Source organism: Littorina saxatilis, linkage group LG5 (assembly GCF_037325665.1).
Source record: "Littorina saxatilis isolate snail1 linkage group LG5, US_GU_Lsax_2.0, whole genome shotgun sequence".
In the NCBI taxonomy this organism is placed as follows: Eukaryota; Metazoa; Mollusca; class Gastropoda; order Littorinimorpha; family Littorinidae; genus Littorina; species Littorina saxatilis.
This window is the reverse complement of record NC_090249.1, coordinates 11,951,108-11,966,616: the sequence shown is the minus strand read 5'-3', so window position 1 is coordinate 11,966,616 and position 15,509 is coordinate 11,951,108. Positions and strand designations below refer to the sequence as shown.

The window sequence follows — 15,509 nt, the reverse complement described above, 5'->3', positions numbered from 1 at the left end:
GCTGGTTATGTCATAAATCTCGAGTGCCGCTGCTGCTGCTGCTGCTGATGGTGAAGACGTCCACAGTGATGATACGACGACGCCGATGATCATTACAACAATAACAAGAAATTCCTCCGAGGTAGGAAAAACACCCCCGTCCTTACCATTCTCACTGCCACCAACTGAGAAGGTTATTTCCCTTTGACCATTAATATGTCCCTCTATAAGTCCTTGTAGAATCTTAATCCACCAATAACTCCCTAACCGTGTGTTTGACTGGTCCCAATTTTTGTAAGGACCGTCTCAGGAATGTATAGAACCTGTTCATCAAGTTTGGTGACGATCGGTCCGTTCATTCTTGAGATCTATATGCGAACACAAACACACAAACACACAAACAAACAAACACATCGACCGAATCCTATACACACCCCTATACCGGGGGTGTAACAACGATAGTAATAAACGTAATAATGACGATAACAATGATGGCAAAATTAATTAAATAAAATAAGTAGGTTGAATATAAAGAAGACAAAAAGGAAAACGGATCAAGGACTACATCGTTAAATCTGAATCGGCAGTCTTGGTACAATATTATAACCAGCACTGACATTTTCCTCCCGAATTCCCTTAATGGCGGGTCAACCGCCGCATGTGCACTGACAGCCAACGAGTACGTGTGCAAACGAGTACACGTACTCGTCCAAATGTACAGTACCCGGCGAAAGAAACGCAACTCATTCGCGCCCACTGTTGCAAGTGATTTTTCGTCATGTTCAAATTGTCGTAACATATAAACCAGATAAGGTACATCAAAAAGGAAGACAGATTCGTGGAGGATATTTTATTGGCTGTACGTAGTGCATATTATTTAGTCGTTTTCTTTTTTTACCTTTTCATAAACTGTGTTATACAGGGTAGGGGTCAAGCGAGTCGTGATTGCAGGCGAACGTGTCACTTTGACATGCTACAAAAATCGTAAAAATGCATATTTTTCAACCAGCTAAAGACAGTGGTGGAGGAAATTCATCTCTCAACATGATCATATAATTAGAATTATTCGCCAAAGCGTAACATAATTACAAAAATAAACATAAATAACCGGGTACTGTACAATCCCAAGTGACCCCAACCAAAAGCCAGCAGGTCCATCAAAAGTGGTTTCCCTTTGCACAGGAAGCAAGCAGACTAAGATGATAAGTTGAAAGACAGGAGGAAAAAAATGAAAACGGAAAAAGGACTGCAGCTTTAACTCTGAATCAGCAGTCTTGGTACAATAAAAAGCACCGACACAAGTTTTCCTCCCGAATTCCCACAATGGCGGGGTCAACCACCGCGCTTACACTGACAGTCAACGAGTTCACGTAGACGTCCAACAACTGTACTATGTACTCCCAAGTGACCATGGCCAAAAGCCAGCAGCTCCATACAAAGTGGTCCCCCGACTACTGCCTGTGGTGATTTTCACTAAGCGTTTTATTTGTGTGAGAAATTAACAGTCGGTACCGGATGTCAGGGTAAAAGGCCAGGAAGAAGTAACGATTGGTAAATATTTCACGCATTCGATGACCGTGGCCGGGTTGCAAGCACTGATTCTCACTTGATTTAATTATATTCACCAATATATAGTTCAATAGTTGTTTAATTGTTCATCTAAATAGTCGTTTTTGAAACACGTCTGGAGAAAATCCTAATCACATAGATCGTGCGTCTGTGCGACAGAGCGTTCACGAGACATACGTATTCTTTCGCGTTTTATACAATTTAGTCCCACTGAGTTCTAGTTCTACTAAAATCTTACATGAGATGCTGGGATTTTCTTATAAAAGAAGTCAAAGAAATCATGCTAATATGCATATTGTGTCTCTTCCCTCGGTTATATGATTGACGAAGCTTAAGCCGCCGACATTTTCTGCGTACGTCTCGATAGGTTGAGTAAAATGTTGATACCTTGCAGAATAAATTGCGCCGCACAAACCAATTATCCACGTTTTTCGTGAGTTTGAGTTTACCAATTAGCTGCAAAAACCCTGTTAGATTTATCCCATGCATTTATTTGATTCACAACACTTTTCAATTCACTTTCACAAGAACCCACATGGTAACGACATACATCATTAACGGAATTAAGACGTGCGCTCGACGGCCGCGAAGCGTCATTATAAAAGAATCAAATTTAACTCTAACCCTTTTACGATTGGTTTCTATTGATTTTCCATTCATTTTAAAAGCGTACTTGTTATAAAACATTATCTACTAAATCACATCCGGGTCCATCCTGAGCTCAGGTCAAAATGAGTTCGGCTCATTCTCTCCCTGTGACCGGACGCTACAGTCCTACGCGAATCTATCAAAACAAAAATACAGAGTTATCTCCCATAAAATTATGGTTTTTGCGAGCACTGATCTAAATTTGAGATCAGTGTTCGCGAGACGAAAATGATTGCAGATTGGCTGACTTCGACAGTGATCTCCGTTCTGTTCTTCACAGTTATATTAAACAATGGCGACTGCACGTGAGAGGGAACAATAAAGAGACCAAAAAGCAATGTACTCATGTTAAAATGACGAACACGGTTATGATAAAGACATCGTTCTAAGGTCAAAACAAGTCGAAATTTTGGGACTGCTGCCGAAAAGAGACCGTAATATATGGTTTCATCACTGTCAACTGGTTACAGAAAAAATCGTCTGCTCCAGTGAGCGGCGAAACCAAACGGTTGATTATCACGTGACACTTTTGCCATATTTAGAGTTGTTTGCACAGTAAATACAGCCGCGAAAAATAGCTCGCTTGAAACTGTCTTACATATCAATTCCTTTGTAATTTAAAAATTACAAAACACCATGAAAAATCATTATCGACGATCGCGAATCTGCTTATATCAATAATACATTACAAAAAGCTCTAAATATGTAAAAATATCGGTTTCCTTGCCAGACAAGGAAACTCAAGGCATCCTGTCAGGGAGAGAATGAGCCGAACTCATTTTGACCTGAGTTCAGGATGATCCGGGTCATGGAAATCCTTTAAAAAAAAATAGTTACGGCGCAAAGTGTTTTAAAGGCAAATGGTGTGCATTGTTAAAAAACCGGATGAGAGGAGATGGAACGGGGGAGAAGGGTAGCGCCAATGAATGGACAATTGGTGTAAAAATACTCTTTTCAAATTATAATAATGTAAATGTCAGGAACATCTAAAACAGAAATAAAACATTGTTTAAACCAAACACTGATCTGCGAAGCAAAGAGAACACACTCTAAACACATAGACGTAAACGCTTGTTTTTCAAAATGTATATGTTCTCCCCAAGGTTTAGTAAACGCGACAACAATCTTTTGCCCGAAACATATCTGTGTTAGGAGTGGCAGGTAAACTGACTCGAGTTGAAGAGTTATGGGCAAATTTATCTTCCAGGCCAGTGGGGGTTCAACGTCATTAAATTAATGAATCGCGTATGTAACAGGGATGGTAGATTAGAAGATGCAATCAATAACTAGAAGGCTTAAACTGCAAAGCGTATAACTTCTGTCCTGAATACCAGAACAGCTTGCAGCAGGAACACATCTAACCGTTTTCTCTGCCTTAAATTCTTCTTTCCACTACATCATCATCATCATCATCATCATCATCATCATCATCATCATCATCATCATCAGGACTGGGTGGCCGAGTGGTAACGCACTTGCGCTCGGAAGCGAGAGGTTGCGAGTTCGACCCTGGGTCAGGGCGTTAGCAATTTTCTCCCCCCTTTCCTAAACTAGGTGGTGGGTTCAAGTGCTAGTCTTTCGGATGAGACGAAAAACCGAGGTCCTTTCGTGTACACTACATTGGGGTGTGCACGTTAAAGATCCCACGATTGACAAAAGGCAATTTCCTGGCAAAATTGTATAGGCATAGATAAAAATGTCCACCAAAATACCCGTGTGAATAGGCCGTGAAAAGTAGGATATGCGCCGAAATGGCTGCGATCTGCTGGCCGATGTGAATGCGTATGTGAATGCGTGATGTATTGTGTAAAAAAATTCCATCTCACACGGCATAAATAAATCCCTGCGCCTTGAATATGTGCGCGATATAAATTGCATAAAAAAAAAATAATAATGAAAATTAAAAAAATAATAAATCCCTGCGCTTAGAACTGTACCCACGGAATACGCGCGATATAAGCCTCATATTGATTAATTGATTGATCATCATTATCATCATCATCATCGTCGTCGTCGTCGTCGTCGTTGTCATCGTCGATTCATCAACATCATCATCATCATAATCATCATCATCGTCGTCGTCTTCGTCATCATCATCATCATCGTCGTCATCGTCGTCGTCGTCCGCGTCGTATTCGTCGCCGTAGTCGTCGTCATATCATTATCTTCGTCGACTCTTGTTTTCCTATGCTACATCCTTTTTCTTTACCACCGGAAAAGTCTTCGTGTGACAATCGTGCCATCGCTAATGTCGCAAACCTGACTGTTCTGACTGTCCTGACAGTCCTGACTGTTCTGACTGTATCTTCTGCACTGTTTGGTCTCATTACAAGACTGCATCGGGCCGCCTTTGTTCCCAGAAAACCGCAATTATTGGCTTCACTGGAGCTCCGATAGAGGGCCTCGGGAGGTTGCGGCAAAATACACGCTGTTTCTGACCAAAGCGAGTGATCAATATTATTCTAATTGATTTGATGCCAAACTCGTGATTGGTCCTGCATGCAGCATCCCAATCAGCCCTGTTCGTGTTTCCTGGGCGTAAATTCTATCTATCTCCTCCAATGCAAGAGCAATTGCTTTTATATGTTTTGCTAAATAATAATTGCGTTTATTTTGTTCGTTCCATGGGGTTGTTGAACCTTTTCTTGTGAATAAATGATATATAAGTAACGGCTAGAAAGACTGTCAGGATAAAATTCCGTACGAGGGTAATGCCAAAAGAGTTCAGTGTCACTTAAAAAAAAACTGTTGCATCAACATGAACCATAACCTTAGCGGTAATAAGAATGTCATCATTTAGGTTTTGCGAATATCTTCAATTCTCAAGAGTTAACATAATCAAATTCCTTGGTCATACATATCCTGGGTATTCCCAAAACAATTCCAGCAAAATACGTTTTGTTGAAGATTTAATAGATTCGTCGTCTTTGAAATAAGTTAGATTAAGGAGAAATATTACATTTGTTAAGATCAAAATTTGCAGGAAAATCATGTCTGATGGATACAAATGTATTACATCCAACCGTTGTTGACGACAGAAATTCCATAATGTTCCTGTAATATTCTAAATATTTTAACCTAAATATCCTGAACTATATACACATTTTAGAAAACAGTACCTCTGTTGCAGGAATGCCCATTCTATGCCATAGCGAAGTTCACCTTCTAGGATGAAATATATGTCGTTCCCAGATGAAGTGCAAAGGTTGAATACAAATTGAACTGCTCTTTTTCCACCTTAGTTTCTCAATAATAAAGAAATGGTCGAATTAACACGTTAACTAAAGCAATTCAATATTCATCAGAGATAATGACAGTCACATTTGATACAAGACCATCCTACCCTTAAGTATCGAGACAAAATAGTAACCAGGCAGCATGTCTTGGGCGTGTGTCAAATACATCTATTGTGACAGTGAGCAAACACTTTTAGAATGACCCTCGCATCATTTCACAAAGTGCTGAGGTAAGCCACAAATAAAACAGTTTACCGGAGTTTGCGGCACATCGCTTCATCAAACATGTATCGGACGTTAAAATCTCAGCAGTACAAATCAAGAAAATCTTCTGAACTGTCGTCAACGGAGGTCATACCCGCTTCCTTGTAGGAAAAAAACAATTATTGGCAATTTGTTTTTTATTGGTAATTTATTTCAGTCTCTAGGGATTATGGAGGAAAATAATCTCTTTTCAGTAGAGTTTATAGAGAGTTTATTTGTGTCATGTCAAGGACGAAGTAAGAGGAATTTTCCACTGACTTTGTGCGAGTTGCGTGTGATTTGTTGTATTTTTGTAAATGTACATTGCTGTTTGTGTTCACGTCATTCTACGAGACAGTGCAGGTCACACGCGTGTTTGTTTTGATCTTTCGTCCTCCCCCAACAATCTATTTGTGTATCTATCTATGTACCCGTGACCTAAGGATCACAAGCCGAGTCAAGCTCGCTTTTTTCATGATTCACGAACTATTAGTGAATAGTTGGAAATTCAAGGTGTGCAACCCATACTCATTACACGTTCCATTCAATAACATCATCAATAACATGTTTTCTGAGTCTCGATTTGAAAACGGTAGCAGTCTGTCTGTTTCGGAATTTTTTTTGGTTACTGCAGCCTTTGCACTCTCACGTACAAACTCTTTGTCTTCCTTACATTTCAGTGACCAACTGTTGATCCACTGCTCTGTCAGTTCAATCTACATTCACGAGTTCTTTTGTGGCTCAGGGGAGGGAACTGAAATAATTCAAGCTACTGCTCGCAGTCAGTAAGGGCCCTTCAGAACATTTCGCAACAGTTGAATACAAACGTCTGTGTGTGTGTGTGTGTGTGGGGGAGGGTGTATTGACAATTATGTCATGCGATGAGCAGCACAGTTCATTAAAGGGTCGACAATTTAAAAATACCTTCCCTCTCTGTTTATTTCATTGGTTTGGACAAAGGCTTTTTTTTAAAATGTGTAGTGCATGTGTACCCAGGTTAGATATCCATCCAGGCTCTTAAATCAGACAAGAGCATGATTCCATGTGGGCACCGTTAGCACCAACAAACGCAAAGCCTCATTGCTTTCTAAGTAGAGTGGGGATTCTTGGCTAAATGAATTCGTAATTGAGAGAAATGTATATACATTTGCCAAATGGAATCAGGCAAAATATCACCGTGCTTGGGAAGCAGCCAGGACGGGTTGTGACAAAACCAGAACAACTGAGTTCAACACAGGGTCGGACATTTAAAGATACCTTTCCCCTCTTTAGACCATCTGTTTGGACAAAGATCTGCCCATGCGTTTTATTTTATAGTGTATGTGTACCTGTGGAACAATGTTTTTATCACACACAGAAGTTAGTATAAATATGTTGTGAGTTACGTGATTTACAGTGGAAGGAATGTAACTTGAAAGTTAACTTTTAACATAAACGTGTCAGTGAATTAAATTGAAATGTTTTAAACGGCAACACCTATTTTAGTCTACATTTGACGCAATCCAACAGCAAGAGGTATCGAAAAGGAGATGCACACTTACATTTGACGTAAGTGCAAACTCCAAGAAATAGCACATTGTCCACACAAATTCACCAATATTAATGATTTAAAAAATACAATATTTTCGCAATGGTATTTAAATATATCCGAATAAACGATATTTTTGCATGCCTGCAAGAAAAGTGTTGATGATTATTTTCTGACTCAAACACACAACTTTACTCAAAAGACAAAAACACACATTTGAAAGTAAGTGAAAGACGGTTTCAGCTGTGGTTTATTCGTCGTTCATCTTTTACGCTGCCGTGAAATCGTTCATGCGACAAAGATGCATAGCAAGTAAAACTCATCAATCTTGCAGCACTTATAAAGTGAACGATCATGAAAATATGTGAACAAAGCCGGGAGGTACGCTCTCTGAATGTAGTCACCAAAGTGAGAGCTATGCGCAACCGGTCTAAGAGCACCGGAGACAACGAGAAGCATTGAATGGCCAAGCGACTTGCACTCTCATTGCATCAGCGCTCTTGTCTCATTGGAATGAAATTCAAGACCTGTTTCCCAAATTAACTCTCTCTGTCAGCAGTCCGCAATTGATGTAGTTATTTCCCTTGAACATTTAACCTTAACCGGATCATGCTTTGGACTACACAGTCCGGACGATATGGGTCGTACACGACCCATACTTTTTAAAGGATTCAACGTAAAAAGTATGGGTCGTACACGACCCACGCCATCCGAATAGGGATAAGCGCCGTAAAATGCCTTCATTAATTGCAGATGGGTCGTCCACGACCCACAAAATCCGGACTGTGTTGTTCAAATGACGACATTGTTTATTTGTTTGTCTATAAAGAGAGTCCTTTAAAAATTGGTCGATAGGAAGGTTCTGTGGTGTGTGGGGATTATTGAAGTCTAAATCAAAAACTCCCAATAGTTTTATACATAGACACTTTTGTGCGGCTCTGGGTCGTCCACGACCCAAGGAGCACGGTGATGTTTAAAGAAGGTTTCCGGGACGAGCCGAATTTCAAACCCAACATATTTTCGCCACAACTTTACCTATGTTTCAGCACACTGCCATGGCTCTATTCATCTGCAGATGTTTGTAACGCGCAACATCTCCTTTGAGTTTGTGACACTATTCTTGAACATTTTACTCGTTTGGTTCTGATTCTTACACAGCTTTCGTCTCCCAAGGAATGAAAACATGCCTTTTTTGTTTCAGAGAAAGTCCTTCTATTGCGCTACAACCAGTATGCAGTACGCCAGAAGAGATACAACATTCAGGACGACGAAAAAAATAAAGCAAAAAGAGCCCATCGTAGCTGGGAGACGTGAAGACTGTTTGGACATGGCTTCCTGGTCCGCGTCAACTGTAACAGCACTCCCGGAGCGATTTTCTCCTTGGTGTCCAGGCTGAAAGAGAAGGGTGACTTTAATACACTACACTAAACCATATTACGCTACAGTACACTACGCTACAGTACAGAACACTACAGTACAGTACAGTACAAAGCCATGCACCACAACGCAACGCAACAAAACGAAACACAACACAACACAACACAACACAACACAACACAACACAATACAAATACATTCACATCAAATGCATCCAGTCAATAGGATTAGAAACACCGCCCTCACACACGCACACACACACACACACACACACACACACACACACACACACACACACCAAAATTAGAAACACCGCCCTCACACACACATACACACACACCAAAATTAGAAACACCGCCCTCACACACACACACACACACACACACACACACACACACACACACACACACACACCAAAAATAGAAACACCGCCCTCACACACACATACACACACACACACACTCACACACATACACTAACACACGCACACACACACACACACACACACACACACACACACACATACGCGCGCGTAATCACACACACACACATTACCTTGTTGTGAAGTGCCACCTCGAGCGCCGTGAGAAAGACGGCCAGCGCGCCAAGCGCTACCTGTGTGGCCAGGTAGACAGACAGGTAACACACAGTGTCCGAGTTGCTGGGAAGACCGCCCTGGATGAGGGTCATGAAGACAGCCAGGGTCAGGAAGATGGTCACGCTGGTAGACACATGGAATCGCGTTAGCACGCATAACTGGACATAGCACATTCTTTGGTGACCTCAGCATTGGAGAAATATATATAGCCGCCACGGCGGATTTCGGTTTGATCACATCAAGTGAAAACAACTAAATAACTGATAACTTCCGCTGTTTTTATATTTAGTCAAGTTTTGACTAAATATTTTAACATCGAGAGGGAATCGAAACGAGGGTCGTGGTGTATGTGCGTGTGTGTGTGCGTGTGTGTGTCTGTGTGTGTCTGTGTGTGTGTGTGTAGAGCGATTCAGACTAAACTACTGGACCGATCTTTATGAAATTTGACATGAGAGTTCCTGGGTATGAAATCCCCGAACGTTTTTTTCATTTTTTTGATAAATGTCTTTGATGACGTCATATCCGGCTTTTCGTGAAAGTTGAGGCGGCACTGTCACGCCCTCATTTTTCAACCAAATTGGTTGAAATTTTGGTCAAGTAATGTTCGACGAAGCCCGGACTTCGGTATTGCATTTCAGCTTGGTGGCTTAAAAATTAATTAATGACTTTGGTCATTAAAAATCTGAAAATTGTAAAACAAACAAAATAATTTATAAAACGATCCAAATTTACGTTTATCTTATTCTCCATCATTTGCTGATTCCAAAAACATATAAATATGTTATATTTGGATTAAAAACAAGCTCTGAAAATTAAATATATAAAAATTATTATCAAAAATAAATTGTCCAAATCAATTTAAAAACACTTTCATCTTATTCCTTGTCGGTTCCTGATTCCAAAAACATATAGATATGATATGTTTGGATTAAAAACACGCTCAGAAAGTTAAAACAAAGAGAGGTACAGAAAAGCGTGCTATCCTTCTTAGCGCAACTACTACCCCGCTCTTCTTGTCAATTTCACTGCCTTTGCCATGAGCGGTGGACTGACGATGCTACGAGTATACGGTCTTGCTGAAAAATGGCATTGCGTTCAGTTTCATTCTGTGAGTTCGACAGCTACTTGACTAAATATTGTATTTTCGCCTTACGCGACTTGTTTGTTGTTAAACTACATCTTTTCAGAAAAGTCCAACTTTATTAAAACTAAAATTTCAAATTGAAAATTCCAAAATTGTTTATGAAAATTACCTGACAGACATTTTCTCCCCTCCTTGCACGGGCAGCACGAACACCACGCAGTTCAGCCCTGACACTAGCACGATGGGGAAGAGCACGTTCAGCGCGTAGAAGTCCCAGCGCCTCTTCAAAGTCACGCGGAAGTCTACCCACCAGTACACATAGTCGTCTTCGGACACATAGTCGTTTTCGGACACAAAGCGTTCTGCTGTCAGACCGACGATGCTCCACTCCCCATTGCCCCCAACTTCAGACCTCATGGATTTAAACGAACATGTATTCTGTTTAAATCGGTCATCAGTGACAGATACGCCTATGCACGTATAAGGACAGACAACGCTTACATCCACCGCCACTAACACCACCACCAAACGCACGTTTGCTTGCACGCACGCACGCACACACACGCACACACACACACACACACACACACACACACACACACACACACACACAATCCCCCTCTCACCCCCCCCCCCCCCGCACACACACAAACACTCCCCGTTTAACACACACACACGCACACCTGATTGCAGCCTCCGTGCAGTTCACTATCTTCGCTAGCTGACCCCACTGTGTCATCCGCACGATACACGCCTGTGTGTCGAAGGGGTACAACCTCAGGTCCACCTGGCAGTCCAGCTGTAAGGTGCCGCCCGGGTACCAGCGGAACTCGCCCCGTGAGTTAACGTTCAACGGCAGCTCGGCCTTCATGATCTAAATGATTGAATATAATAGAACAAAAAAGAAGAGAAAGGGTATAAGCTTAGCTTGTTGTGTGGTCACAAATACTAATATCGTATTATATATGCCATCCTGTATTTTCGGAATAAAATCTTGTTTAAACCAGAAAGGGTAAAACACCAGGTAGATGTCCAACTGTTTGGTGTCTCTCCTGCATCAGCAGACCTTTCTTTCCTTTATTTGGTGTTTAACGTCGTTTTCAACCACGAAGGTTATATCGCGACGAGGGAAAGAGGGGAGATGGGATAGGGGAAAGGGGGGAGATGGGATAGAGCCACTTGTTAAGTGTTTCTTGTTCACAAAAGCACTAATAAAAAAAAATTGCTCCAGGGGCTTGCAACGTAGTACAATATATGACCTTACTGGGAGAATGCAAGTTTCCAGTACAAAGGACTAAACATTTCTTACATACTGCTTGACTAAAATCTTTACAAACATTGACTATATTCTATACAAGAACCACTTAACAAGGGTTAAAGGAGAAACAGAATCCGTTAGTCGCCTCATACGACATGCGGGGTGCAGAGAAATAAGGATGTGGAAAAGAAGACTTTTGGTAAGTGAAATAAAGGTGATGGATCCAGTCAGGTAGAAATAAGACAACAAGAAAAGAATTGGAAAACTGCAGGGAATAGTATGGAGAGTTTTCTTGGAAGGAAATATAGGTGAAAGGACTGGTAAGGCAGAAATAAGACAAAAGAAGAGAAGAAACAGAACCGTTAGTCGCTTCTTACGACATGCTGGGTAGCATCGGGTAAATTCTTTCCAGTCCCAACCAATATGGGACTCCCCCTAACCCGCGGGGGGTATCAGCAGACCTCGTCCAGTGATTTAAATATAATACACCTAAGGCGCCATATTCGTAAGTTTTCTGACGATTTGTATCTTATAACAATTTAAGTCTTTACTTAAATTTGGTTATGACTTGGTTCGGCTGAGACCTCCGTAAGACAATCGGAAAAGATCATTTGGTCGCTTTTCTGTAGAAAGTGAAACCTACGATAATTCACGGGAGTTAAACCTCCCAACTTCCTTTTCCGTCTTGAACGCAGCGCGAGAAGACGTGTTTTTCGCGGAAGGGACAATCGCTGTACTGTAATTTAGAAACATCTGCAGTGATTTGCTCAATACGGCTCCGAAACTATGCCAAATAATCAAATGAATTTTTAACAGCGAACGGTTTGCTTCGCTCAGCTCTCCTGTGTCAGGAGTCGGATTCCGTTCGTCATCATATTTTATTTAGTCCGCATAGATACTCATTCATCAAAGCAGATTATAAGACCGTTGGATTAAGTCAGTCAAACGTACAGTCTTAGCAAACGCATGCATATTCCGTGCCATACATGGCTAAAACGCTACGCAAATTATAAAAAAACAAGTCGCGTAAGGCGAAAATACAATATTTAGTCAAGTAGCTGTGGAACTCACAGAATGAAACTGAACGCAATGTAATTTTTCAGCAAGACCGTATACTCGTAGCATCGTCAGTCCACCGCTCATGGCAAAGGCAGTGAAATTGACAAGAAGAGCGGGGTAGTAGTTGCGCTAAGAAGGATAGCACGCTTTTCTGTACCTCTCTTTGTTTTAACTTTCTGAGCGTGTTTTTAATCCAAACATATCATATCTATATGTTTTTGGAATCAGGAACAGACAAGAAATAAGATGAAAGTGTTTTTAAATTGATTTGGACAATTTAATTTTGATAATAATTTTTATATATTTAATTTTCAGAGCTTGTTTTTAATCCAAATATAACATATTTATATGTTTTTGGAATCAGCAAATGGTGGAGAATAAGATAAACGTAAATTTGGATCGTTTTATAAATTTTTATATTTGTTTACAATTTTCAGATTTTCAATGACGAAAGTCATTAATTAATTTTTAAGCCACCAAGCTGAAATGCAATACCGAACCCCGGGCTTTGTCGAAGATTACTTGACCAAAATTTCAACCAATTTGGTTGAAAAATGAGGGCGTGACAGTGCCGCCTCAACTTTCACGAAAAGCCGGATATGACGTCATCAAAGACATTTATCCAAAAAATGAAAAAAACGTTCGAGGATTTCATACCCAGGAACTCTCATGTCAAATTTCATAAAGATCGGTCCTGTAGTTTAGTCTGAATCGCTCTACACACACACACACGCACGCACACACACACGCACATACACCACGACCCTCGTTTCGATTCCCCCTCGATGTTAAAATATTTAGTCAAAACTTGACTAAATATAAAAACGCACAGTCCGTTGGAAAATATCACGGTCTGAAATGACTAAACACAGCATTCGGATTTTAAAAAAATAGACGCTCAAACACTAATTCTAAGACCTTCCTCCTGTGTGTTTTCATCTATTCAACAACCAAAACGAACTCTGTAGCCGAGAAAGAAAGTTTGAGCTTTACGCCCTTATCACACACACACACACACACACACACACACACACACACACACACACACACACACACACACACACACTGCCACTACCACTACACACTACACACACACACACTACACACTACACGCTCACCTGGTCGCGAGACAAGACGGTGTTTCCAATAGCCATCACGGGTCTCCACACCCGTCTCTCGTTCAGCACCACGAGGTCCACAGGGTAGTTGGCCGTGTCCCAGGAGAAGGCATCATCCTGCCACTCGACCTCAACAACATGCAAACCTTCCTTAGTAAAAGATGACACACACACACACACACACACACACACACACACACACACACATAGTGCTGCCGCTAGTGGTTACTTTACCACACACACAAACAAGTAAAAATGCACTCCCACACATAAAATAAAAGAACACCGAAAAAACACAATACAAAGAGAACCAAATTGCAATCTTTCCGTTGTCTCAACATTGTTATCTTCCAATAAATTAAATCGTCGTAAATACTTCAAGTGCTTCTTGAAAGGATTTGAGCGAGTACCATTTTTAAAGCCGGGGGGGGGGGGGGGCTTGATGGCAACTATGCCCAAAAGTTCACTATTTTTCATAACCATCAATCTTGTGAATTCTGTTGCTGAACTCTGGAATGTTTCTCAGCAGAAGGATGCTCTTTTATCCTGTAATAATCCTGGTCAGAGTTGGCCTGTAGTTGTTTTCGGGGTGATTTACAACCAAAAAAAGCATACAATAAAAAGCGTTCCAACCTGAAACCACACCGCAATGGTGAAGGTCTGACTCCTGATGTCCAGTTGTAGCACACTTTCGATGATCATTTCCATGCTCATGTTGACCGGGGCCAGGGAATCGCTGACAGGAGGCACCATGGGGTTGATGCCTTCTAACAATTTCTCGACTAGCTCGTGGTACATCCTTCTTGTCCCACTCCTGTGGAAAGCGGTAATGGAGCTGGACCGTGTGGGCCTGTAAAAGCCTTCTTCTCCACTACACGACGCGCTCTTACAGCAGGGCATCGCTTTTTCCTGCAAACTGGTTTTTTCACGATAAGCGCGTGTTGATTTGAAAAGCGTTTCTAACTTGGTACTATCTTGCCCAAAGAGTTGTCTAATTGAATTTCTTGTTGTGTTCCTGTGGGGAGGAGCGAAGAGTGTTATGTCAGGGACAGAGTCGATTCCAACTACCATGGCTACAATAATGGCACTGATAATGACAATGGGCGCCTGCTGATTACCTTGTAGCATCATCACGTAAGGAGATACTGCTGCAGCTGCTGTCTGCTTCCTGCATAAAAGATAAGACACGATACAAATCTTGTTTGGTTTTGTACAGCAGAGTCGAAGACGACCGGCCACAAATAAACCACAATATCAGTAGCACGTCATCTTCTGTTAATTGCACAATCAGGAGAGGTGACGGTATGTGTCCGTTACCAGATGAAACTGACCCATGAGGTGTTATGAATGAAAGATCTAAACGCATAGTTATAGCTACTGCCAGTCCATGCAATATTAACGACCTCATAAATGTTAATTCATTTGCCATTGATGCGTCGAGCTCCCTGCCTGGGCCGTGAAATGTCACGCTCATGGCTTGTGTTTTTATTAGCTAGCATTTCACCCCCCTGTCAATGGTACTGACGCAGTCGGTTCTGACACAGGTATATGATCTACAAGTTAGTACGTATAATGGACTCCTGGTTCTGGTCTAGCAATGGCCTGGGAATGCAGTGCGAGTAGCCCGCTTTCATATACAGCTATCGGGAGGACGTCAGCCAGGCAACAGCCAAAATAACTGCAGACTGAATGTTTCTCAGCCAAATTTAAGCGGTACAATTATCTTGAGGGAGAAAAGCATGTCAAGATCTTGCAACTGAAGCAGATGTGTGATGTAAATTTGATCGATTTTACCCCAAATTCGATTTATTC

At 41.3% G+C, this 15,509-nt stretch overlaps 1 protein-coding gene across 1 annotated transcript; it reads right to left on the bottom strand.

Annotated features, from left to right (window-relative positions):
* Nucleotides 1-7,441: 7,441 nt before the first annotated feature.
* LOC138965819 (neuronal acetylcholine receptor subunit alpha-7-like) lies at nucleotides 7,442-14,925 on the bottom strand. The gene is made up of 6 exons (XM_070337912.1): nucleotides 14,331-14,925; nucleotides 13,698-13,826; nucleotides 10,946-11,136; nucleotides 10,432-10,674; nucleotides 9,136-9,301; nucleotides 7,442-8,595 (listed from the first exon to the last, which is right to left on the bottom strand). Exons 1-6 carry the CDS (start codon nucleotides 14,826-14,828, stop codon nucleotides 8,416-8,418), a joined length of 1,407 nt encoding a protein of 468 aa, XP_070194013.1. The 5' UTR covers nucleotides 14,829-14,925; the 3' UTR covers nucleotides 7,442-8,415.
* Between the last annotated feature and the right edge of the window lie 584 nt (nucleotides 14,926-15,509).